We start from the raw sequence: 24,412 nt of genomic DNA on the forward strand, positions 1-24,412 counted from the left end.
GTTCTTCTTCGTGTTCGGATGCTCCTTTTAGTGATTGGTGTTTTAAGAAGAATTAAACGGTTTGCTCATATTTAATTCCTTTGGACATATCGCTCCAAAGGGGATAATGCTGTTAAAGCTGTCGAAAAGATCTATCCAGTCATCTACACAAACATATGATTCCGTTGAGAGTTCGATTCCTGTCCGGTTCGAACTTAATCCTAAACAAATGTGGTTCGTTCTCGTGACGATAAGACCTCAGTAGTCGTTGAGTCGTTCCAAAGAGCATCGTGGTGTTGAAGTTTTCAAAAGTGATGTATCCAAGCATTTCCACATAGGCACACCTGTGAAGGATATTTTAAGAATCCTCATCAAGCGTACTCGTAATGAAACTTGAGCCTCCTCCTCTGATTAGGTTATCATAGAGGGCATATTGATTATCATTGTTGGGCCTCATCATGTGTCTCGGAGTGTTTCTCACTTCTCATTCATCGCATACTTGTTATCGAGGTGTGATCCGTGTTCTCTCTCGCATATCTCGATCAGTTTTTCTCTTGATCAGTTTTACTCTGGGATCCGTTGATTCGTGGTGACAGTGGCAACCCAGTCGCACCGGTGACAATGTCCCGTTAAGAGAGTCTCAGCTTGACTGATATTTTGTGACAGTGTTTCGTCTCAGCCTCAGGTAGACTGATATTTTGTGACAATGTTTCGTCTTAGCCTCAGGTAGACTGATGTTTTGTGACTATGTTTCGTTGAGAAGTTAGACAGCTCAGCTTGACTGTTTTGTGTGTTAGTATGCGGTATAACTTTACCGCGCCCAGCCTCGTGTGATTCATACGTTGACCTAAATGAAAGTGCTCCGCAGACCAATCATTTCGAATAATGAATCCCCTTGCCAGACACCTAGACAATGACATTACGGTACTAATTGACTCAAATTGTAGTGCATACACAGCACTATAGGACATGACTCGAACAGTGCAGAATAACGTGAACTCATTAATTGAATTTGGATTCTAGTTCATCTTTGAAGATTGCTTTTATTTCCTGGAGATTTTGATTGTGGAATTCTACAGAGAGCCTAATATTTTCAGAGAATCTGGGCAAGTTATGATCGTCTTATAAAGCTTGGTAGATCTCTGGAAGGAGAAATCATTGTGAGTTCTTCTTCCGTGTTCGGATGCTCCTTTTAATGATTGGTGTTTTAATAAGAATTAGACGGATTGCTCATATTTAATTCCTTTCGACATATCGCTCCAAAGGGGATAATGCTGTTAAAGCTGTCGAAAAGATCTATCCAGTCATCTACATATATGATTCCGTTGAGAGTTCGATTCCTGTCCGGTTCGAACTTAATCCTAAACAAATGTGGTTCGTAAGTTCGTTCTCGTGACGATAAGACCTCAGTAGTCGTTCCAAAGAGCATCGTGGTGTTGAAGTTTTCAAAAGTGATGTATCTAAGCATTTCCACATAGGCACACCTGAAGGATATTTTAAGAATCCTCATCAAGCGTACTCGTAATGAAACTTGAGCCTCCTCCTCTGATTAGGTTATCATAGAGGGCATATTGATTATCATTGTAGTGCCTCATCATGTGTCTCGGAGTGTTTCTCACTTCTCATTCATCGCATACTTGTTATCGAGGTGTGATCCGTGTTTTTTTTTCTCTCTCGCATATCTCGATCAGTTTTTCTCTTGATCAGTTTTACTCTCGATCAGTTTTTCTCTTGATCAGTTTTACTCTCGATCAGTTTTTCTCTTGATCAGTTTTACTCTTGATCAGTTTTTCTTTTGATCAGTTTTACTCTGGGATCCGTTGATTCGTGGTGACAGTGACAATCCAGTCGTACCGGTGACGTCCCGTTAAGAGAGTCTCAGCTTGACTGATATTTTGTGACAATGTTTCGTCTCAGCCTCAGGTAGACTGATATTTTGTGACAATGTTTCGTCTCAGCCTCAGGTAGACTGACGTTTTGTGACTATGTTTCGTTGAGAAGTTAGACAGCTCAGCTTGACTGTTTTGTGTGTTAGTATGCGGTATAACTTTACCGCGCCCAGCTCAAAGTCACCCGGTAATATCTTAGTGATCCTAATTGTGTCTCTCTAATCTACAATCCATGGCACGAGCGCGCTTAGTAACATCAATATCATGACAATCATTATCAGTATCAGTCTTGGCATGATCAATTCATCATATTGCCATGGCAACCATACTGATCATTGAGATTATCCTCAGGAGCAGCAGCATCAAATCTTCATAGACGATCTTTAAGAACAGAATCCCCTCTCTCCTAGTTTCCTTTGTTCCCTGGTGTGGAATACTGGAATATTTCAGTTCTCTCTGCTATAAGAGAACCAGAGAGTACCACAGTGGTATATTTTCACGTGCCAACTGCCAACACGCCTTCCCACATTGTTTTCTGATGTAACCAAGGCGGTGCTAAATCACGGGCATGATAAATGTTTCTCCTATCACGGTGGATATGATAGAATCACTGGTCTGCATCTCTTTCCAGCGGAGTCTTTGTACAATTAGCCATTATTCTCAAATGCTTATGGTTTACATCATCGGAGTAATCTTGTTAGGATGATGTTGGGAAGTTGTACAAAATGAGGTGCCTTACTATGACTCGCTGATCCTCCTTATAAAGCATGAGAAAAGAGAAGGAGAGGGAGAGAGAGGAGAAGGAGAGAGAATGTGTGTAAGAAAGCGAAGGAGAGAGAGAGAAATAGAAGAGGGGGGAGAGATGAGAGAGAGAGTGAACGAGTGAATCGGAGAGAGAGAGTGAGAGTGAGTGAGTGAATCGGAGAGAGAGAGAGAGAGAGAGAGGGAGAGAGAGAGAGAGAGAGAGAGAGAGAGGGAGCGAGCGAGCGAGAGAGAGAGGAATGGGAGAGAGGGTGGGAAAGAGGGAGAGAGTGAATGGGGAGGGAGAGAGAGATAGAAAGATAGTGAGCGAATGGGAGAGAGAGAGATGTAGATAGAAGAGTGTGACAAGAGGATACTCTCGTCAAAAAATTGATAACATTGATAACGCTAGCTGACGTCATTGGAACACTTGATGTTAAGCGGCGTTCATTGTGGCATAGACTGGGTGGGGGGAGCAATTATTAGAATTTGAAGATGGAGAGATTGGGGACCTACGTATATATCTCGTGCTGTTTTATAACTTGGCCTATTATGTGAATTTTTTCATAGTGAAGATTTATTAATATCATCAATATATGGGACTTGGGCTTAGATTACTCATTATTATCTATTAATATGATCAATACCTATATGGGACTTCGGGAGAGACTATTATACTCATCATCAAATCATGAGTTTACGTTAGCTAGGTTGTCAAAGGGCTCGCCTAAAAAGCGCTCAAAGTAGTGGAAAATACCTGAGGAGCTGACCTCGTCCATGGCAGTGTTCTTGTCATGTTTGGTCGGTCAGATTCAGATGAGGTCCCTCATGAATCAATGGAGCCCAAAAATCACAAAATTTCCAATAGTTGTGTGTCGTTTCGGAACAAATGGGCAGATAAACCAATAGAAAATCGTTACGTTAACTTACTTCTTCCATTTACCTACATTGTTGCTACATTCATGTGCGCATACGATAAAGCCCCCGCCCATCTCCATACCTCACCTTTCTTACAAATACCTACTCATTTATGTTGTCACTGATAACTTGTCACTGAATGAATTAATAACATTGTCTGATGACAAAATGGCGTTTCAAAATGCAAAAATTCATATGTAATCTTTCACGGAAGGCTACTCTGCACTTTTTCTCACACAAAATCCTCGCGTAATCTAAATCTAGCGAGTAATTTGTGTTGAGTGTTCCGATGATCTAATCGTTCAACCTTGCTAAATATTTCTTCCAAAAGAAAAACTCTTCTTCTTTGCGGGTTTGGCGCGCTGCCGAATGACACTCATGTTATTATTGAAGAGGGAATTCCGAAAATGTTCGAATTTCTCTATTTAAAACGAATCGAATAAGTGAAATTTGGCAATTTTTCATCCCATGTATTTTAATTTTTGGTGGGCAAACGACAGTTCTTTTTACACATTAATTTACTATTGCTTATTAATTGTAAGAAGTCAATTTACTTAGAAGTTATTATCGTTCTTGGTTCTTTCCGTTATCTATTTGCCCCAAGCGTTGAAGTTTGTTTTGCACTTGATCTTCTCTATTGCTGAACAAGTAAAACTAATAATGAGTCAGTTACTTAATTCATAAGAAAAAAAAATCCCACAAATAGATTCGCGTGCATTTTTTGTCTAAATACGCCCGTAGACATTTTCCATTTTGCGCTCCATTTGACAATGTGGGCAAAGGGTACCCATTACCCATCTTGCATCTGAAACGAGAAACAATTTACATATGTCACCGTGAGCCAGAAGCATAAATATTTTCGTTTCTCGAAATAAAAAAAAAGTCCTAAAACAAATTCGGCCGTAAATAGCTCGAGAATTTCAAATTTAACTCACGGAATGACGGAAGCCAAAGTAATATGTTCCGTTAACTGACAAACTCACGCTACACGCACGGAGTATCTTGCATCTGAAACGAGAAACAATTTATGTCACCGTGAGCCAGAAGCATAAATATTTTCGTTTCTCGAAATAAAGAAAAAAAAGTCCTAAAACAAATTCGGCCGTAAATAGCTCGAGAATTTCAAATTTAACTCACGGAATGACGGAAGCCAAAGTAATATGTTTTGTCTGAGAGAGTCAGAGAGATAGAGGCGTAAAGTGGAATTTAAAAATAACCGCTATGTACTCGCATGTACATGAGCCGATTAATTATTTACATTCGTATCGATAGAGGCGTAAAGTGGAATTTAAAAATAACCGCTATGTACTCGCATGTACATGAGCCGATTAATTATTTACATTCGTATCGTACATAGGTATGTATGTACCTTTACGTACATATTGATACATACATATGTAGGTACAAAACTTCATACGTATCCCAACACGTACATTCGTTGGTATTTGCCCCTCAACCCTTCTGCCCGAGATAACGTCACTCCATGTTTTATTTTCAAACTGTCCCCAATTTTTCAGTGCTAATTTCTAGCCAACACTCGGGAAAATAACATAAAACACATGTATAGGTAGATGGATTACAAACCTATGGACGAAATACCCTCCACAAACGGTTGTCGGAGAGGCCTGGCCTGCGCAGTCTTGACCTTTGTAACGTGTGGGCCTATTAGTCCAAGAAAACCTGCCTGACCTTTACTCAAAAGTCAAAGGATACCTTTATAAGTCCGGGTATTAAAGATGACAACCGATAAGAATAGGAGAAGAAACCTTCCTTTCCCCGATGTCAACATGCCTACATACAACATGTGCTTGTCCTCATATACCTATTCAAACTATTCTTACTTCTCAACCAAGGACAAATTTGTCTGTGTCATAAGCATGATTGCTTTGAAGAATTCCCTAAGTACCAGAGAGAAAAAGCAAACTTTAATTTAAAATTTATTGAATTTTGTAAAAATAGAAAATATTATGAAGTTATGAGAATAATAGTTAATCCTTCTCTCCTTTCCGTTTTCCCTCCCATCTTCCTCCTCCTCCTCCCAAGGCTTCTAACCGCCTCCAAGATATACGTTAAATCACCCGTGACTATGGTCTACGGTCTACGCATTCTACGTTACTGCTTTGAATCGTTATATCACAATAGTCATTGGATTGCTATTACGCCCACCACTAATATTGGCCATGCCAATCTGTCAATACTGCCTAACCATGTCAATACGTCGGTACTTCACATGCTGTCTCTCTCTCATTGTGAGGAATTCGCATTCTCCGATGTGCAAATAAAATTCGCAATAAAGACGTGTGCAAATTTTTACTCCCCAATCTTGATGTTTTCGCAACACGTATTAAACTGTGCCAAAAATGTGTGACGTAGGATCCCCGAGATTTGTTTGAATTTTTTCCTCTCTTTTTCGCAACATTTGTCGGTTTGTTGTCTCTGCGAAACTATTTGCCATTTTTTATTATTTTGATGTTGTCTTTTTTTGCTAAAAGAAAAAAAAATCATTGGTCTATTAATAAATCGACACATTTGATTAGAATTCTTTCGATTGTATGTGTACTTGCATTACTCATCATGTCTTCTTCATGGCCGTATTAGTGCTCCTCTATTTCTGCGTAATCGTCTATTCATTTATGTTTATATTTTAGTTTTCTATTGTGGTTTTATCGTTTTGAAATGAGCATTTCAATTCTCGGCTTGAAGTGTTGAACTAAACATCAGCAAGTGTAATAAACAGACTTTATTCTACTTAATCTATGAATTACGATTACGAGTATGTACCTAGGTACTTCTTACTTAGGTATGTAGGTATTCCTCACACTCGTATTGGGGCATATTGGACATGGTTCTGACAAAGCTTTACCCTCCAACTCAGTTGCTACCGAGCTAGCTCAACTTCTGAGCAAGATGTCATAGGGCAGTCCAAGGTACAAGTCACAAGAGAAAACGTTCATCTGAAGACAAGCTGGTTTGGTTTCTCGGCAACAGGCGAGGCCCAGGAATTTGTTAGGTGGGCGAGCTACAGCAACGCCATTCATAATATTTATATCTTGAGCGTGTGCAATATCCATACTGTGAGTCATTTCACCAGGTACCAAGACTACCAAGCCAGCTATGGAGCTTGGTGTGGCAAAGTGTTCGAAGAAATCAGCTGCAGGAAGATCTCACAAACAAGATCTTGAAGTACCTATCTTGGATAATGGATGCAGGTGACGAGGTATAAAATTGGCACCACTCGAGGGATTGACTAATTATTCAAGAGGCACAAAGTAAGGGAAAATCGTGTTCACTTATTTGCAGAAAAAATTATACTTAAATTTTGACGGTACTCTCACAAGGTTTTGAAGATCACAGTGTTTGTGTGTGGAATCAATCGTCCTTATGTTGACGTTAACCACTCTAAGAAATAAAAGAAAAAGCGACCCTGTGTCTTCTCGCCCGGATAGGCGTATACCAGGAAGACATGGACCAAACTAACGTATTGTATGACAAGGATTTTACTATCCACAAAACAGTTAAAGAAAGTGATGGATAACTCACATTGGCTCCTGATTTCAAATCCAGTTTTCCAAGCTTGTCTAAAACTATATCAAAGTCACCCGGTAATATCTTAGTGATCCTAATTGTGTCTCTCTGATCTACAATCCATGGCACGAGCGCGCTTAGTAACATCAATATCAGGACAATCATTATCAGTATCAGTCTTGGCATGATCAATTCATCATATTGCCATGGCAACCATACTGATCATTGAGATTATCTTCAGGAGCAGCAGCATCAAATCATCATAGACAATCTTTAAGAACAGAATCCCCTCTCTCCTAGTTTCCTTTGTTCCCTGGTGTGGAATACTGAAATATTTCAGTTCTCTCTGCTATGAGAGTACCACAGTGGTATATTTTCACGTGCCAACTGCCAACACGCCTTCCCACATTGTTTTCTGATGTAACCGAGGCGGTGCTAAATCACGGGCATGATAAATGTTTCTCCTATCACGGTGGATATGATAGAATCACTGGTCTGCATCTCTTTCCAGCGGAGTCTTTGTACAATTAACCATTATCTGGAATGCTTATGGTTTACATTATCGGAGTAATCTTGTTAGGATGATGTTGGGAAGTTGTACAAAATGAGGTGCCTTACTATGACTCGCTGATCCTCCTTATAAAGCATGTTAAGTAAGTTGGGTGTGGACTGTGAACAGATTTTAACTGTGGGCTATCCGGATTACTATAATGGGTAAGTCGTATAAATAGTGCTTTATACCGTCAACTTAGGACAGGAGTCCGTAATGAGCTTCAAGTTGTGTTCATAGATCTATGTTGTGATCTTTCTTGGTTTACTTGTTTACTGTTCTTTGAAAGTTTTGAAACAGACCATTGACGAGCATTATTCAACGTACCACTCCTCATCATCTATCTCAAGCTAAAGACTAGGCCTTCTCAGTGAAGCCACCCCTCTCGATTTCTTGCAATCTCCTTCATTTCGTGGAAGGATCGTCTCTCCTTTCTCCACTTCTAACTCAAATAATCAGTTGTACAAGTTCAGAGTCCGGATCAGTCACCCTGTAACTATGGCGTTACGTGAATGTCCTGGAGTCTGAGATCCTTGCCCGAGTATGTTGGCATCCGCACAAACACAGTTCGTGACCAAATATACAAGCCAATAACAAAATCTGGTTACATACAAGCCAATAACAAAATCTGGTTGCTCTCTTCTCCTTTTCCCATTGTGGAGGTTGGACTGCACAACTTATGTGCCTCCGATGAGAGCATAATTTTGTAGATTTGAACCTATTTACCAATAATTTCTCAAGAAAATTGAGTAAGGAAGCACTAGCACTACTTCTCAAGGGACAAAAATTGGTGTAAGCTCAACTGGTGCAGGAGAAAGGACTGATCTGTACTGCCAGATAGTTCAGAACTTCAGGATCCTTAGATACCCTTTGGTGAACCATCATCCTTTGTGAAAGGGGTCTGTCTCTTGTCTACTTTGCCTATAGCCTCTGAAACTAAACTGACATCGTGGTCCTCCCTGCCGCTGGAAAGCAAGAATAGTCAAAACTTCTGACTCGGAAGTTGTATCACATCATATTCCTATCCTATAATTTTCTTCCGGCTTTCCTTCTCTCCCGCAGGTTGGACCACTGTATACCCATGCGCTAGCACAATCGGGCCTACGTACTACGTGTTGGATTCAAGATTTTTGTGTGGTGCTAGCAAAACGACTCAGGTTACCTGGTTGATATGTGCGAAGTGATTCCAAGTCTCCTCCGTGTGAATTCAAGTGAGACGGTTGTGTCTTGTATTCCCCATAGTAGTAGTGGATTGGTGGCTATAACTGCTAGTCCGTAGTCCCATGTGATAATGTACATGGTATATCTCTATTATTCTATGCTATACGTTACTATGGGTATTGGGTATATCTCAGCTATACTGTCGTATATTTCTGCTATTCTAGTCTTTATTATGGTGTATTCCTCCTATTCTATGCTATGTGATATGGTCTATCTGCTATTTCATGTACGAGGTTTGGGCTGTGTTCAGTGGACTGTTCATGCCGGTAGTCTGTGTTGGCGACTGAGGGGACTTCTGGTGTTATGTCATACCGTAGCTTCTAACTATGTGTCCGAGATTTCTGTTGTAAGTTGTTGGTGATCCGCTGATCCGGCCTACCATCTTTGCGTATTTAAATGTCTACCTCACCGGTTTTGAGAGCACTTGGGACAATTTGCTTACTTAACGCTGCGCTGAGAAATTGCTTTCCCAGCTTCCATCGCTCAATGTTACTCACGAGATTTGAATCTGGTATCTACCTTCAATTATTTGTTAGGTTTATATTAGACATCCTATGTATTAACATTATTCTTACCGTTTCTATTATTACTGGATACTAGGTATTTGTATGGTGTTTTCTTATGGAACTCTTCACACTCGTCAAAAGGGGATTGTTACAAAGAGAGCAAACCTACATTCAGGTAGCAAAGTTATTTTAGAATGGCTAGGTAACGTATTATTAGCTATGTAGCAAGCCTACACTCAGATTTCAATTGGACTTGCCAATTGCTATATGGACCAGGTAAACATCCTCACTTCAGCCTGCAATAGTTGATCAATTGAGGAATAAATTACAAATTAAAATCGAGCCATGGCAGAGATAGGACCGTATTTATGGGGAAGGCCAAGTATAGGCCAATAATTTGGAGCATTCAAATATAAGCCACTGTTTGGATTCTTGCCACCTTCCCCCTCCTCGCTGAAATCCTGTACACGGGCCTGAGCAGAGATGCAACATAATGTAGTACCAAGCTAGAGAATAGATGCAATATATTATGTAGTTATTCCGAGTACCGAGTAATGCTACAGTTGTACCTAAATGGAACATTGGAACACCTCTGTACCGTGCGGAAATGCTAGAACTGTGTGAGTCGATTATTAACTATGTACCCCAACCTGGTTCACCTATTGGTAAACAAACTCGATAATCCATATAAAAATAGTCCGCATTCATTGACGTGGCACGTTTTATCTATGAGTTTGATTCGAGAACAACACCTTATCACCTATCATGTACAGAGAGCTACTATCGGAGTATTCGGAGTGTACTTGAGAGTACTTTACCTGGCTTGTAGGAAAGTAGACCGTAGAGTCACTCTGGATTTCGTAGATTTGCTGGGAAATTATTACATCTTTTTATTGCTCTCGTATGAGGAAATTGATGCAGTGGTTACTCCAGCAAAGGGTAGTTAATGTATTGGGAAGTTTCTTGGTGATTGACCTAATTGGGTCCTTGAGGGATTGAGAGATCGAAATGCTAAATAGCCCAAGTAATGTCCGAATATTAAAACTACATAGGTGTTAAGTATACCTAACTACCTATACCTATCCAGTATCCATATATGTACCATACCGAATTGCTATAAATACCTACAGCCACCTTCAAGATGAGACCATTTGCTGACAGCATTCTACCCACTTCCTCATCAAGTTTACCTAGATATCTCAAAAGCTTTCGTCTGTGTAGGAAGCTAGCTGTGTCGCCAGTGAGCTTTTCGAATTGCATCTTATCACTTCAGATTAACAAGGAACGTGTGTCTCGGAATTTCCATTGAAAATTGCAGCAAAGGGTCATAAAACATGATGAAAGTGACATTTTACGGAAAAAGGAAACCTGGCAGGAGAAGAAGGAAGAAGGTGGGAAGTGAATTTCTTCTTTTTTTATCAGTACCTAAGTATTAAGTGCTGAAGATGCAAACTGTGAACTGTTGCTGAGAGAAACGCCAAAAGAAAATGGAAAACGGATCGTGACTGGACCTTGACTGGCACTATAGTGTGAATCAGGCTTAAAGGAGATAATCCTAGACTTGGTAGGCATAGGAAGTCAGGTAACTCGACACTTTTACCGCACCCTGCTGTTCACAAAATCCGTGTCCTAGGATTGATTCCTATGGTACGACTAGGTATTAGATAGATAACATTTCCGTTGCAGTAATCCTCATCAACAATTTCAGGAACTTAATACTTCATAAAGTTCATACTGAGTAGGTATACTCATAATAATTACGACATAGGTAGATTAGGTACTCGTACAATAGTACTTACAAGATCAGCATCATCACCATCAACCTTCATGATCACCATCATCATCACAATCATCACCATGACAATCAATATCATCATTGTTATCACCATCACAATTGTCATCATCACCAGAACGATCTGTATCATCATTCTAATCATGAGGATATTGATGACATTGTTGGGGCGCTCTTCTTCAATATATTCGTCTAATTCGTCTCAATAATTGACCTCGTCGCCATCAGTCGTCTCTCGTCTCTGATTGGATGACGCCGTCTCGACTGACGAAACCCTCACAAGTGTCTCACGATGCTTTCTAATTAAGTCCGTGCTGTGACCTGCCTGTCTCCTGTGATGTCCTGATTAGTGCCAATCATGCTGACGTCATAGGTTTGCTAAAACTGATCGTGTGATTGGTGTGAATAGGATGATCCTGGTTATGCTGATTAAGGAGCGCGGTCAAGCCCCGCCAAGGCAAGAATGTTTGACAGTGCTACTATAGATATTATACGCCACAGACCAAGTAACAGACTTGTTAGTTGTTAGTGATGACTTGGGATCCTTTTTCTGTTATTTTAGATGAACAGTAAACACAAAATTTCGAGTAGTTTATACGTGCACATGCACAATATCAGCAATAGCATTACACAACATAATAAGTATGAACCTACCTAACCAGCCTATTGGGTTCTCACAAAGTAGGAATTCCTTTAGTTTGCTCAAACCGATCGTGTGATTGGTGTGAATAGGATGATCCTGGTTATGCTGATTAAGGAGCGCGTTCAAGCCCCGCCAAGGCAAGAAAGTTTGACAGTGCTACTATAGATATTATACGCCACAAACCAAGTATCAGACTTGTTAGTTGTTAGTGATGACTTGGGATCCTTTTTCTGTTATTTTAGTTGAACAGTAAACACAAAATTTCGAGTAGTTATACGTTCACAATATCAGCAATAGCATTACACAACATAATAAGTATGAACCTACCTAACCAGCCTATTGGGTTCTCACAAAGTAGGAATTCCTTTTCGTGTTGACTCGGGAAACCCCTCCGACACAGTTAACTTGAAAATTCCACGAAGAACAAAAATGAATAAACTGACGCGGAAATATGACTAGCGTGCACCTGCTATAGCAGAAACTAGAGGTTACATAGAAGTAGAAGAAAGATTAGAGATAATGGAAGTTCCTATTAAAAGTAGACAGGTACATACATAACCATTATCGTTCTACATGTAATCTATCCTATAAAAGTAGACAGGTACAAGTAATTACTCACATTAGCAGAAATTTCGCGGTGATACCCCGAACTGTTCCGTGGCAGATGCAGGTATACTGGAATGTTTACACGCCAAGACCGACCAGAGCTTTAGTTTTATACCGGAGGATATTGACCCTCGTGTCTCTGGACAGGTACATACATAACCATTATCGTTCTACATGTAATCTATCATATAAAAGTAGACAGGTACAAGTAATTACTCACATTAGCAGAAATTTCGCGGTGATACCCCGAACTGTTCCGAGGCAGATGCAGGTATACTGGAATGTTTACACGCCAAGACCGACCAGAGCTTTAGTTTTATACCGGAGGATATTGACCCTCGTGTCTCTTCTTCTGAAGACCCTACCAGAAGATATAGCAAGTTCCCGTTGTGGTGCCAAGGTGCCTGGTTACCTAGACTATTGTATGTTTGTATATCTGACCAGTTGAGTCTTCGCAGCAGTCACTATTGTGTTAGCAGTCGACATGAGATATGGTTTGGTTTTTGTACTTTTGTTCGAGCAGAAAGGTATTGAAGCACTCTTGGTAGGTCGTTCAGTTGCGTATACGTACATATATAGGTGGGTACATAGGTACGTAGTACTGTTTTGAAGAAGGATTTTTCTTGTGTTTTGCGGATGAATGATTTGTGAAGTGGTCGGCTGAAACTTTCGTTATTTTATGTAGATACGTTCTTCTTTTGAAGTTTTTTTCTCCAAGACGATTGAAAAGCTTATGATCATTGGCAAAACCATAGTGATCCTCACTCGCATGAAAAGACCACTTGGGGTTCTGGCCTCTAAACTGATTTTGCCCAGTCACGGCCCCTGAGAATAAGGAACCCCTCCTCAGATAGTTAGCCCCTGATTCTTTCTTATGAACTGATGACCTCTGACGAAAAAAGAAATACTGTTATCACTATCACCATTCAATAATAGCTTATCACCTGGAATTCAAGGAACTATGTAGCTTCTGGTTTCGAGAGAAGTTTTCGTGTCTCTTCTTCTGAAGACCCTACCAGAAGATATAGCAAGTTCCCGTTGTGGTGCCAAGGTGCCTGGTTACCTAGACTATTGTATGTTTGTATATCTGACCAGTTGAGTCTTCGCAGCAGTCACTATTGTGTTAGCAGTCGACATGAGATATGGTTTGGTTTTTGTACTTTTGTTCGAACAGAAAGGTATTGAAGCACTCTTGGAAGGTCGTTAAATTGCGTGTACTTATGCTGGTGGTTAGGTACGTACTGTTTGAAAAAGGATTTTTTTCTTGCGTTATTTGGATCAATGATTTTTGAGGTCTGCTGAAACTTTCGTTATTTTATGTATTTTCTCCAAGGCTATTGAAAATTTTATGAACATTGGTGGAAAAACCATAGAGATCCTTACTCGCATAAAAAGATCACTTGGGGTTCTGGCCTCTAAACTGATTTTTCCCAGTCACGGCCCCTGAGAAATAGGAACCCCTCCTCAGACAGTTAGCCCCTGATTCTTTCTTATGAACTGATGACCTCTGACGAAAAAAGAAATACGAAATACTGTTATCACTATCACCATTCAATAATAGCTTATCACCTGGAATTCAAGGAACTATGTAGCTTCTGGTTTCGAGAGAAGTTTCATTTCCGAATCATTCTGAGAACATCTACCTTTGGTTCAAGATTAGAATGATTATTATAGGTACCTAGTTTTGTTTTATATAAAACCTGTGAATCATGCGTGTGCGATTAAGAAGGAAAAAAGTTGCATTTTTTGATATTAATATTACATAATTTATTTCGCGCCATTCATCAACCTTTGCAACATAGTATGATGGTATTTTTAGGTACCAAACATAATTATCTAAATGTACACGTTGATCTTGTATGATCATGTGTGATTTCTGAGTTGATAAATTGTATTGAGGTCAACCGTCAACAAAAATGTATGATTTTAGTTATTTTAATAATAACTCCAAAGGTTGATCGAAGCCCGTTTCCACTTGTTTCAAACGATTTTTTCCAAATGTATTTTTTCCGAACGACAAGTGGGAACTGGCCTTAAAACCTACATAAATCGTTCATTAACCACATGACAGCCATGCGCCATTTGAAAGTCGAAATTTAACAAAATGTTTTTCTCTTCTGTTGCAGGAGTCAATCTAGAAGCGTTCAAGTTGAACAACCTCAAGGCGGCCAACTTAGACACAAGGGAGCTTATTGAGACCGCAATCAATGGTCACTCGGGACACTCATCCTCAGAAGAGGAACAAAAGAGGGAGCTGCACAATGGAGGTGAGTGGACACTCTTGGGGGCGTACACCCTATTTGGGCTAAAAAGAGAGTGGAACGGAGAGCATAGAACACGTAGAGGGAAATAAGGCCAGCCACTCACTATCAGGTAGACCTGACAGGTACGGCTGAAACGATCCAAATGTTAGGTCTACCTGATAAGCATAGACACTGACTCTAACAGGTAAACCTGACACCTGATCAGGTCTACCTGATAGTGAGTGGCTGGCCTGATGATTGACTCTATCTTAATGCCCTCGGATAGAGAGACGCGACGAATTCAAACCGCATAGAGCAAAAAGCTCTATACTCTCCGCTCTGTTTTTTTGTGAGTGGAGGACCGGAAGGCCCATGAGGGACAGTTTCAACACTAGTATCAACAGCCTATTGATCTCAGGAGGTCACTTTACAACTAACTGTAGTTAAACTCACACGAAGGGGTAAACGCTTCGATGTGCGAAAAACTGCCAACATATCCGAGTATATGCCACTTTCTTACTTTCTATTTTTTCGTGGGAAATCAAAAAATAGTTCCTTAATCGTCTTCCGCCGCCACAGAATCTGTGATGAGATTCATATTTCATAGTACTTCCTAGTGAACCATATAAAGTTGAAACTGTCGGTAGATAACGGATCGTTCATTAACGAGTTGTCAGAATATGGTGCACGATTCCAATAGAAATGTGAATGAAAGCTGTATTTTATATAATCATTTTATTTTGTTACCTTCCCAATCAAGAGAAGAATTTGCTAAAGTAAGAAGGGCGTCATTGGGAAGATTGACCGTTGAGGTTTATTTATCTTTGTTTCAGATTTATCCAAATCAAATTCTCCGAAGAGTACACAAGAGAATGGCATCAAGAATGGACCACCCTCTTCTGAAAATGACAAATATTTGTACACGCATAAAAAGTTCAAGAAGATGGCGACCATTGCCCCTTTCAATTATGTGAGCACTCCCTCCCCCTCTCCAGTGACCAAACCCCCTCCCTTTCAACTCAAGATGCCTCCTAGTACTCAAACGCTATCCACCCCCCCTTGCTCACCCAACCCTGAGTTTCTACATCGGCATATCAGCAAGCTTATCAGTGAGAATCAAGCTATTGTAGAAACGATGGATCCTTTCTGGCCTAAGAAATATGTGCAGCGGTCCAAGCAAGATAAGGATAAAGATAGCCCTGCTAGTCCGAACCGTAATAGTGTACGGTTCTCTCCCCATTCTAGAACCAACAACCCTTCCCCCGCACCTATCCCTCCCCCTTCCCCTCATCACTTTACATTCAAAGTGAACTCTTCCCCTTCCTCCCCCCTCCTCCTCTCCAGTGCAAGCTATGAGGCTGCCTATATCAAATCTCTCATGTCCTCCCCCTCCCCCTCCTCTCCTCTGTCTTCCGCTTCATCATCTTCCAGTACAGAATTCTCGTGGCCCAAGAAACCTGCTAGTAATCAGCACCATGTAGATGTTGCCTATGAATCCCTCAGAGCCAAGCATCAAGCGGATTCCAAGCTAGCCACGGCACTCCTTCGACCAAACAGTTCACCTTTGTCTTCCAGTAGACCTGTTGTAGATGAGGACCAATCCTGTCAACCTCTCAACTTGACAGTCAAACAAAACTCAAACCAAGTTGAGAGTAAAGTCAACTTCCGCAAGCGAGCTTACACCAGTAGCTTCCCTGAGGAGGCCATGGACTGCAAACAACCGACTGATTATTCAGTCAAATCTGTCATGAATGGACCGAACTTTGCTGAACCAGGGCACCTCACCAAATCCAAACCCCCGAGGACTATCAATGTGGCAGACTATCCAAAATTCACATCGCACAAAACACCAACAACCTCCCCTGTCAAAGTCAGCCCTCCCCTCCCTTCGCCAGGGCCTCTGCTAGGGAGTACCCCCCTCATAGATACCAGATCTCAGTTCCATACATTACGCTCACTGGAGGAGCTCTCACGAAGTCCTATGAGACAGAACTCCTTCCAGATGTACGGAGGAGAAGTTCAAATCCGAGATGCCATAGGAGATGCAAAGACAGTGAGGATAGAACCCAACAAAATGAAATTGACGAGGGAGATAACCACAACCAAGGTAGTGACCATGGCAAAGTCTGCAGGACTTCACTCTGGAGGGACCACCATCCTGCAAGTCCCACAACCTTGTGAGAGTGCACAAGTACCCAAGATAAACTCTCACACTGTACAAGGCTTGGACAAGATGGTCATCATACCAGTCATGTCCAAATCCTCCACCCCTACTGTGCCTATGGTAGGATCTCCCCATGTGATCACAAATAGCATCTCTGCCACGCCTCTTACAGTGACTTCGCCTTACAATGGAGGTGTCCTCACGTTACTACACGCAGGCAAAACTATCCCCCATGTCCCTGGTATTCCAGGACCTCTATCCTTACAATATTGGGAAGACAATGCCTCAGCAGGTTCTCCAGTCAATATCATGTCAGGCAAGACAGAACACAGGAACAAGTTGAGTGCTGAAGTCAAACCTATTATTAAGAACGGAAGGATACCTTCTCTATCTGAACCTGCGGCCACTGTCGTGGAAACCACAGCGGATGTGAAGCTGACATCCAGTCAAGTGGATGACCACAGCCAAGCATTGCCCAGTTCTGCCATTCATCCCCTCACACCTCATCTGATACTCGTAAGTATTGCCATTCCTAATTACGTAGTATGAGACATTAAGTCAAGGAAAAATGTCCTTTTGATTACGGGAAGACTGTTCTTGATAAACTTGGTAAAAGCCCGGAAATATCTCACGTACCGTCCCTTTTCTTGACAAACACACCTTGCCTAGCTTTTTGTTTTCACTAATAAAAGAACTAAATTTTTTGTTTCCAAAACTCTAACACTCATCTTCTCCCTGTCCCTCCAGACCTCCAGCACCTCATCAGATCACCCGGAGGATGACAAGTCTTCCCGCTTCCTCCGGCCCACCTCCCTCCCCCTCAAGCCAGGCACGTACACCCCCAAGCGACACCTCTCGTCAACCGCGGCCCAGAGCCTCGTGAGCCCAGAAACCCCTCGGCCCCGCAAAGGCTACGGCCAGCTGTATTTGAACGGCCACGCGTATACCTATCTGGGATTGAAGTGTTCCACGCGTCTGTTCTTCTGCACGCTGAACAAACCGCAGCCTTTGTACGCCCCGCTCAGTCCGGAACATTGCAAAGTATCCATGTATTCTAACTGGAAGGTAAGTTAGATCAGAGTTATGTACAAGTATATCTTCACTAGTACCTCATTTGGTCTTCAAATTAAATCGATCCCAAAGGCAAAGGCAAGATAATGCCTAGATCCTTGACAAATCGAGTGTGCCTGAAGGCATGTGATGTGTTCCAATCCACTCCACCCCGAAGTTAGTTCACGGTTCTTCTTCCTCGCCTTTTCCCGTGTTCAGACGGGGTCGGCGTTTTTCGTCAGCCTAGTGATTGTTTCGCGACTTTCGGGTAGACATTTCGTTTTGGCTACACAAATTTAACGAGTGGTTCATAGTTATTTGTGTATAATTAGTGAAGTTTATGTTAGTCTTGGTCGATCAATGAATGGTTTGAAATCGAGAGTTCGGTTCCAAGTCTCTTACTGGTCTCTTTTCTGGAGGGATTTACTATTTGAGAATTTTATTTTGATAGAGGGAACTTAGTTTAAGAAATTTAATAAACAACAAATATCCGACATCATCAACAATGATTTTTTTTTTAATTTAATTTAATTAGTGTTTCACCGCCGTTTTTGTTTCGTAGGCTATGAAACAACTGCTACATTAGATGTGTCGTACCATGATTTGGTTTTATTTTTATTCCAGATCTGTTCAGAGGTAGACCCGAATCCCTTCGGTCTGACCCCGGCCCAGATGATGGCCCACTATAAATCTTCCACGCGGCCTTCCCAATACACCGTGGCCCAGGGCAAGACAGACCTCCTCATGACCCACTCCTCCTATTGGTACAAGAAGAAAAAGAAACAGAAGGAACCCGCGAGTCCGGTAAAACAGGAGAAGGTGAAACAGGGAGACTCGGTGAAGAGTGAACCGAAAAGTCCTGCCGGCACGGAAGAAACCTGGGTGTCACCGTCTATACCTGTGGGAGCTTTGGTGAGTGTCGTATTTTAAAAATTTGGACCGATTGAAATACTTTTATTACTAGTATAGCTCGCTATACTGTAGTAATAGAAAGTAAAAAGAAGAGATCAGTCCTTTTTTCAAACAGGTTTGATAGAGGGAACTGTAACTGGCAAGGTCTTATCGTTCTGAAATCGAAGAGAGAAGAAAGAAAATAGGTTTGGTAGAGTGAACTGTCCCGAAAGCGAAGAGAGAAGGAAAACAGGATACGTGAAAGCCAGCCATTCCGAGAACAATATCCCTTCAGGATAAAATCCGCCCCGGGCGGGAATCGAACCCGCGGCCTAGCGCTTACAAGGCAGACGCGCTACAAACCAAGCTAACGAGAATTTGACCAAAGGACTTACCCGATCTTTCACAATATCAGACTCGGAGATTTTCTTTACAGAAGGCAACTCTTTGATTTTCTTGGCAATCTCTTGCCTAAGTTCTTTCTTCAATACTTGTAACATGTTTTCTGTTGCTCCTGCAAAGGAAAATAACAATAACCCAATCAGTAAACTAAATAAAAAATAGATATTGCTAACACGAACGAACCAGTGATTGTTGGGATTGTCATCCTCAACACTTGGACCACTCCAGGGCTGGTCGTCCTCAATACTTAATAAAGGAAGAATAATTTAAAAGAAGAGAAAATTAAAAGACTTAAAAGAGTAAAATGACTTTTTTAGAATCAGCGGATCATCACACTGATATTTCCTCCCATTTCCTGATTTCGAAAATTTGAACCGATTGCAATACGTTCTCATTACCTTGCCTATATTTGCTTATAGTTATTGGTAATGGAAAAGAAAAACAGAGGAAAATTAAATTCAAAGTTTTAAAAGTTAATATAAATCTCAAAGACTTACTTACCGCCATTCAAACTAACAAGCACAAAACAAACACAAACAAGCGTCGATGTGCACTTGATACTAACACATGGAATACTGAGCTTTAACATGATAACAACAGTACAAACAACAGCCCAGGATGATATAACGGTTACTGGTCCAAGTACTGAACTGACCAATGGTCTTTCAGTGATAAACACTACGTCAGAACCTACATCATTACGTCATAACGCATATCATTACGTCACAAGTGTAATATTGATGACCTAGTGACTCTGATGCCCATAAATCAACTACTTAAAAAAAAAAAAAAATTTGAAGAGGATTGATAGAGGGTCTTATCGTCCCGAAATCGAAGAGAGAGGATGACAGGAAAAGAGAGAGCCAGCCGTTCCTAGAACGATAAAGATTTTGAAATAAAAAGCCTTATAGGCTCTAGGTCGCTGATTCGATTTCCGCGCGGGGCGGATTTTATCGGATAAGGTTCGTTCTCGAAACGGCTGGCTTTCTCCTATACTGTCTTCCATCTCGTCACGAAAACGCGTGCTGAGACAAGCCTTTGTTATAGGATGGCAGGAAAAGAGAGAGCCAGCCGTTCCTAGAACGATAAAGATTTTGAAATAAAAAGCCTTATAGGCTCCAGGTCGCTGATTCGATTTCCGCGCGGGGCGAATTTTATAAGGTTCGTTCTCGAAACGGCTGGCTTTCTCCTATACTGTCTTCCATCTCGTCACGAAAACGCGTGCTGAGACAAGCCTTTGTTATTGTTGGCTTTTTTTCTTCACGAAATAAAATGTTGTTTCACGCGAAAGATGTTATCAGTTGAAAACAGAGAGTGATAACAGAGTTCAAGGCCATTAGTCAATGTCAAAATAGGCTAATAAAATGTAATAGGCAAAATAGGCATAGCAAAAGAAAGGGAATTCTTCAGAGCTCAATCTGTCTTTGGTATCCCCAGAGGAATTTTCATGTCAACTTAGCCAAAACTTACATACCTAATCAGACTTCCCTACAGCCTACAGTAGGTATTACCTACCTATTAGCTGGTAGAAATAATGCCTATGCAGGTATCATTTACCTAGCCATACATAATAACTACCTAATTAGGTACATATATAATTACATATCGATCTACACACCTTATTCAAACTGTCCTATTTAATCAGGTAATAAATACCTACACGGTATAAGTAGATACATATATTATGTTCTTACATTAGGTGTATAGAAAGATATGTATGCACCTAAGTCTCAAGTAAGATTGTTGCTGTTAGATTGATGTTTAGGTACCTATAGCTGAGAAATTTGATACGTGCATCAAAATCTGAAAAGTGATAAAACAGTAGGTATTACTGTGATAACAAGAGAGTTAACATGTTAACAAGTTTCAGTAAAGTCTTGTCGAGAGCTCATGTCAGAAATTAATCTAATCTTTTGTCAAATAATTACAAAAGGTACCTACTTACCTACAATACCTAAACTGGTCGTACGAATTCGTACGACGTCATGCGAATTCGTCGGATGAGTGTCACCGCTCTCTAAGTAGGTAACTGATGAGTTAAAATGTTAAAATATTGAGTGTAGATACTTAGGTACCTAGGTATGATGAAATAGCTCTTAACAGAGTCTTTTGTTATTTCCACTCCTTCCTTCTTCCACTCCTGTTCTCTCCTTTATCCTTAATTTTCCTCTTCTCCACTAACTCTAACTCTCTTTCTACCTTAGCTCTTCTCTTCTCTTCTTTTCTCCGTAATTTTCTTCTTATCCACTAACTCTAACCCTCTTTCCCCTGTCTCCTTTTTTCCCTCTATCTTTCCTCCCTCTTTGTTTATTTATTCAGTTTTCACCACTCTCTCATCATCTCGTCTGCACTTGTATTCCTTATTCTGCATGACCTATTCCTCTCTCTCTCTCTCTCTCTCTCTCTCTCTCTCTCTCTCTCTCTCTCTCTTTCTCTCTCTCTCTCTCTCTCTCTCTCACTCTCACCACGAAATAAAATGTTGTTTCACGCGAAAGATGTTATCAGTTGAAAACAGAGGGTGATAACAGAGTTCAAGGCCATTAGTCAATCTCAAAATAGGCTAATAAAAATGTTATAGGCAAAATAGGCATAGCTAAAGAAAGGGAATTCTTCAGAGCTCAATCTGTCTTTGGTATTCCCAGAGGAATTTTCATGTCAACTTAGCCAAAACTTACATACCTAATCAGACTTCCCTACGGCCTACACTCCTACAGTAGGTATTACCTACCTATTAGCTGGTAGAAATAATTCCTATGTAGGTATCATCTACCTAGCCATACATAATAACTACCTAATTAGGTACATATAATTACATATCGATCTACACGCCATATTCAAACTGTCCTATTTAATCAGGTAATAAATACCTACACGGTATAAGTAGATACAATACATATTATATTATGTTCTTACATTAGGTGTATAGAAAGATATGTATGTACCTAAGTCTCAAGTAAGATTGTTGCTGTTAGATTGATGTTTAGGTACCTATAGCTGAGAAATTTGATACGTGTATCAATACCTGAAAAGTGAAAAAACAGTAGGTATTACTGTGATAACAAGAGAGTTAACAAGTTTCAGTAAAGCCTTGTCGAGAGCTCATGTCAGAAATTAATCTAATCTTTTGTCAAATAATTACAATAGGTACCTACTTACCTACAATACCCGTACCGAGTCGTATACCTACAATACCTAAACTGGTCGTACGAATTCGTACGACGTCATGCGAATTCGTCGGATGAGTGTCTCCGCTCTCTAAGTAGGTATCTGATGAGTTAAAATGTTAAAATATTGAGTGTAGATACTTAGGTACCTAGGTAGGATGAAATAGCTCTTAACAGAGTCTTTTGTTATTTCCACTCCTTCCTTCTTCCACTCCTCTTCTCTCTTCTCTTCTCTTTTGTCCGTAATTTTCCTCTTATCCACTAACTCTAACCCTCTTTCAGCTCTTCTCTTCTCTTCTTTTCTCTTTTGTCCGTAATTTTCTTCTTATCCACTTCGCGCCCTCTCTCCCCTATCTCCTTTTTCCCCCTCTATAATTATATCCTCTATCTTTCCTCCCTCTTTGCCCGTTTATTTATTCAGTTTTCACCACTCTCTCATCATCTCGTCTGCACTTGTATTTCTTATTCTGCATGACCTATTCCACTCTCTCTCTCTTCCTATGCTATCTTTCATGTATCTTTGTCCTTGTTTCTCGTCTTTTTTTTTTCTCTCCTTTTTAGGAGGTTTGACAGAGGGAACTGTAACTGCTATGGTCTTATCGTCCCGAAATCGAAGAGAGAAGGAAGACAGGATAGGAAAAGTCTTGCTTTAAATTTCGTCTCTGTTTGCTCCTCAACTCCTCATTATCTCCACTCTCTTTACTAGTCTGAGTGTCCCAAAATATAATCCAATGATATTCCTTTTTTTAAGAGGTTTGACAGAGGGAACTGTAACTGCTATGGTCTTATCGTCCCGAAATCGAAGAGAGAAGGAAGACAGGATAGGGAGCTAAGGACAAGTTGGTATATTAGTAACATTAAAGTAACACAGGATTTAAGGAACTCTACCTAAGTAACACAAGTCCTTCGAAGAAATCCCACCATCGACAAAAAATTGTACTCGGTTTTCGATTGCAAATATTTCCACGGGTTACTTTCTGGTGTTCTTGTGTTGACCCAGTACCTAAAGGGGAAGTAGTGTGTCACTTCTTGCCATCTTATGGGGGACACACTACGGGATGGGCATGCTGCGACACAGACTACAGGAGCCTAATGTCGCAGTTATTTTCATCGCTATACAATAAAAATTTGGACCGATTGCAATACTTTCATTACGCTATCCTGTAGTAATAGAAAGTAAAAATGGCAGTGAAACACTCATCACCTCAAACAACGAATTTCGAGGTTAGTGGCTAGTCCATTTCACTAAAAACTGAGTGAAAAAAAACCGGGCTACCTAACTTTTACTGACGAGGTATTGAGACCAATTTAGCAGTTGCTTTGACCACATGGTTGTTCGGTTCACTTTCAGCTTCAAGACCAAGGGCAACTTGACCAAGCACATGAAATCCAAGGCCCACTTCAAGAAATGCGTGGAGCTTGGAGTCAGTCCGATGCCATCTTCTGAAGAACTGAGTGGGGATGAGAAACAGGTAAGTGAAGGTCCGAGTGGACTTTTGACGCAGATATGCAGGTCCGAGTGGACTTTTGACGCACTAGTTATTTGTTTTTGTTTGTTTTTTTTTTTTTTTGTTTTTGTTTTTCTTTTCTTTTTCTTTTTAAGAGGTTTGACAGAGGGAACTGTAACTGCTATGGTCTTATCGTCCCGAAATCGAAGAGAGAAGGAAGACAGGATAGACCCGAAATCGAAGAGAGAAAGAATATCTTATCTTTTTAGGATAAAATTCGCCCCGGGCAGGAATCGAACGCACCACCTAGCACTTACAAAATAGACGTGCTACTCTCCAAGCTAACTAGGCTGGCTAGTGCCAGCTTTAAAGACACTTTTTTTATTAGAGGTTTGATTGAGGGACCTGTACCTCCCGCGATCGTAACGTCCCGAAAGCAAAAGGTGGAGAGAGACAGGATATGAGAAAGCCAGAAGCTTTGAAACCTTTTTTAGGATAAAATCCGCCCCGGGCGACACTTTCTTCCTTTTTAACAGTTCTGTCCTATGTTACCGATAACAGTTTTGTCAGTTCAAATCCGCCCGGGTGAAAATTTCTCCCTTTATAACAGTTTTATCCCAATGTTGGCAAGAGTTATTTTGTCTCCCTGTTACCGAGAGCTCGTGGACAACCTATCCTAG

General features: G+C 40.8%; 1 protein-coding gene across 1 annotated transcript in view; it reads left to right on the forward strand.

Annotated features, from left to right (window-relative positions):
- LOC103519035 (transcription factor HIVEP3) overlaps positions 1–24,412 on the forward strand; it is an 85,445-nt gene that overhangs the window by 53,057 nt on the left and 7,976 nt on the right. Inside the window, exons 2-6 of the mRNA XM_026830489.1 lie at positions 14,497–14,637; positions 15,447–17,293; positions 17,525–17,842; positions 18,452–18,753; positions 23,636–23,756. Coding sequence (XP_026686290.1) covers positions 14,497–14,637; positions 15,447–17,293; positions 17,525–17,842; positions 18,452–18,753; positions 23,636–23,756 — 2,729 coding nt within the window. The remainder of the gene's footprint in view (positions 1–14,496; positions 14,638–15,446; positions 17,294–17,524; positions 17,843–18,451; positions 18,754–23,635; positions 23,757–24,412) is intronic.

This window comes from Diaphorina citri, unplaced genomic scaffold (genome assembly GCF_000475195.1).
Source record: "Diaphorina citri unplaced genomic scaffold, Diaci psyllid genome assembly version 1.1 scaffold63, whole genome shotgun sequence".
Taxonomy (NCBI): Eukaryota; Metazoa; Arthropoda; class Insecta; order Hemiptera; family Psyllidae; genus Diaphorina; species Diaphorina citri.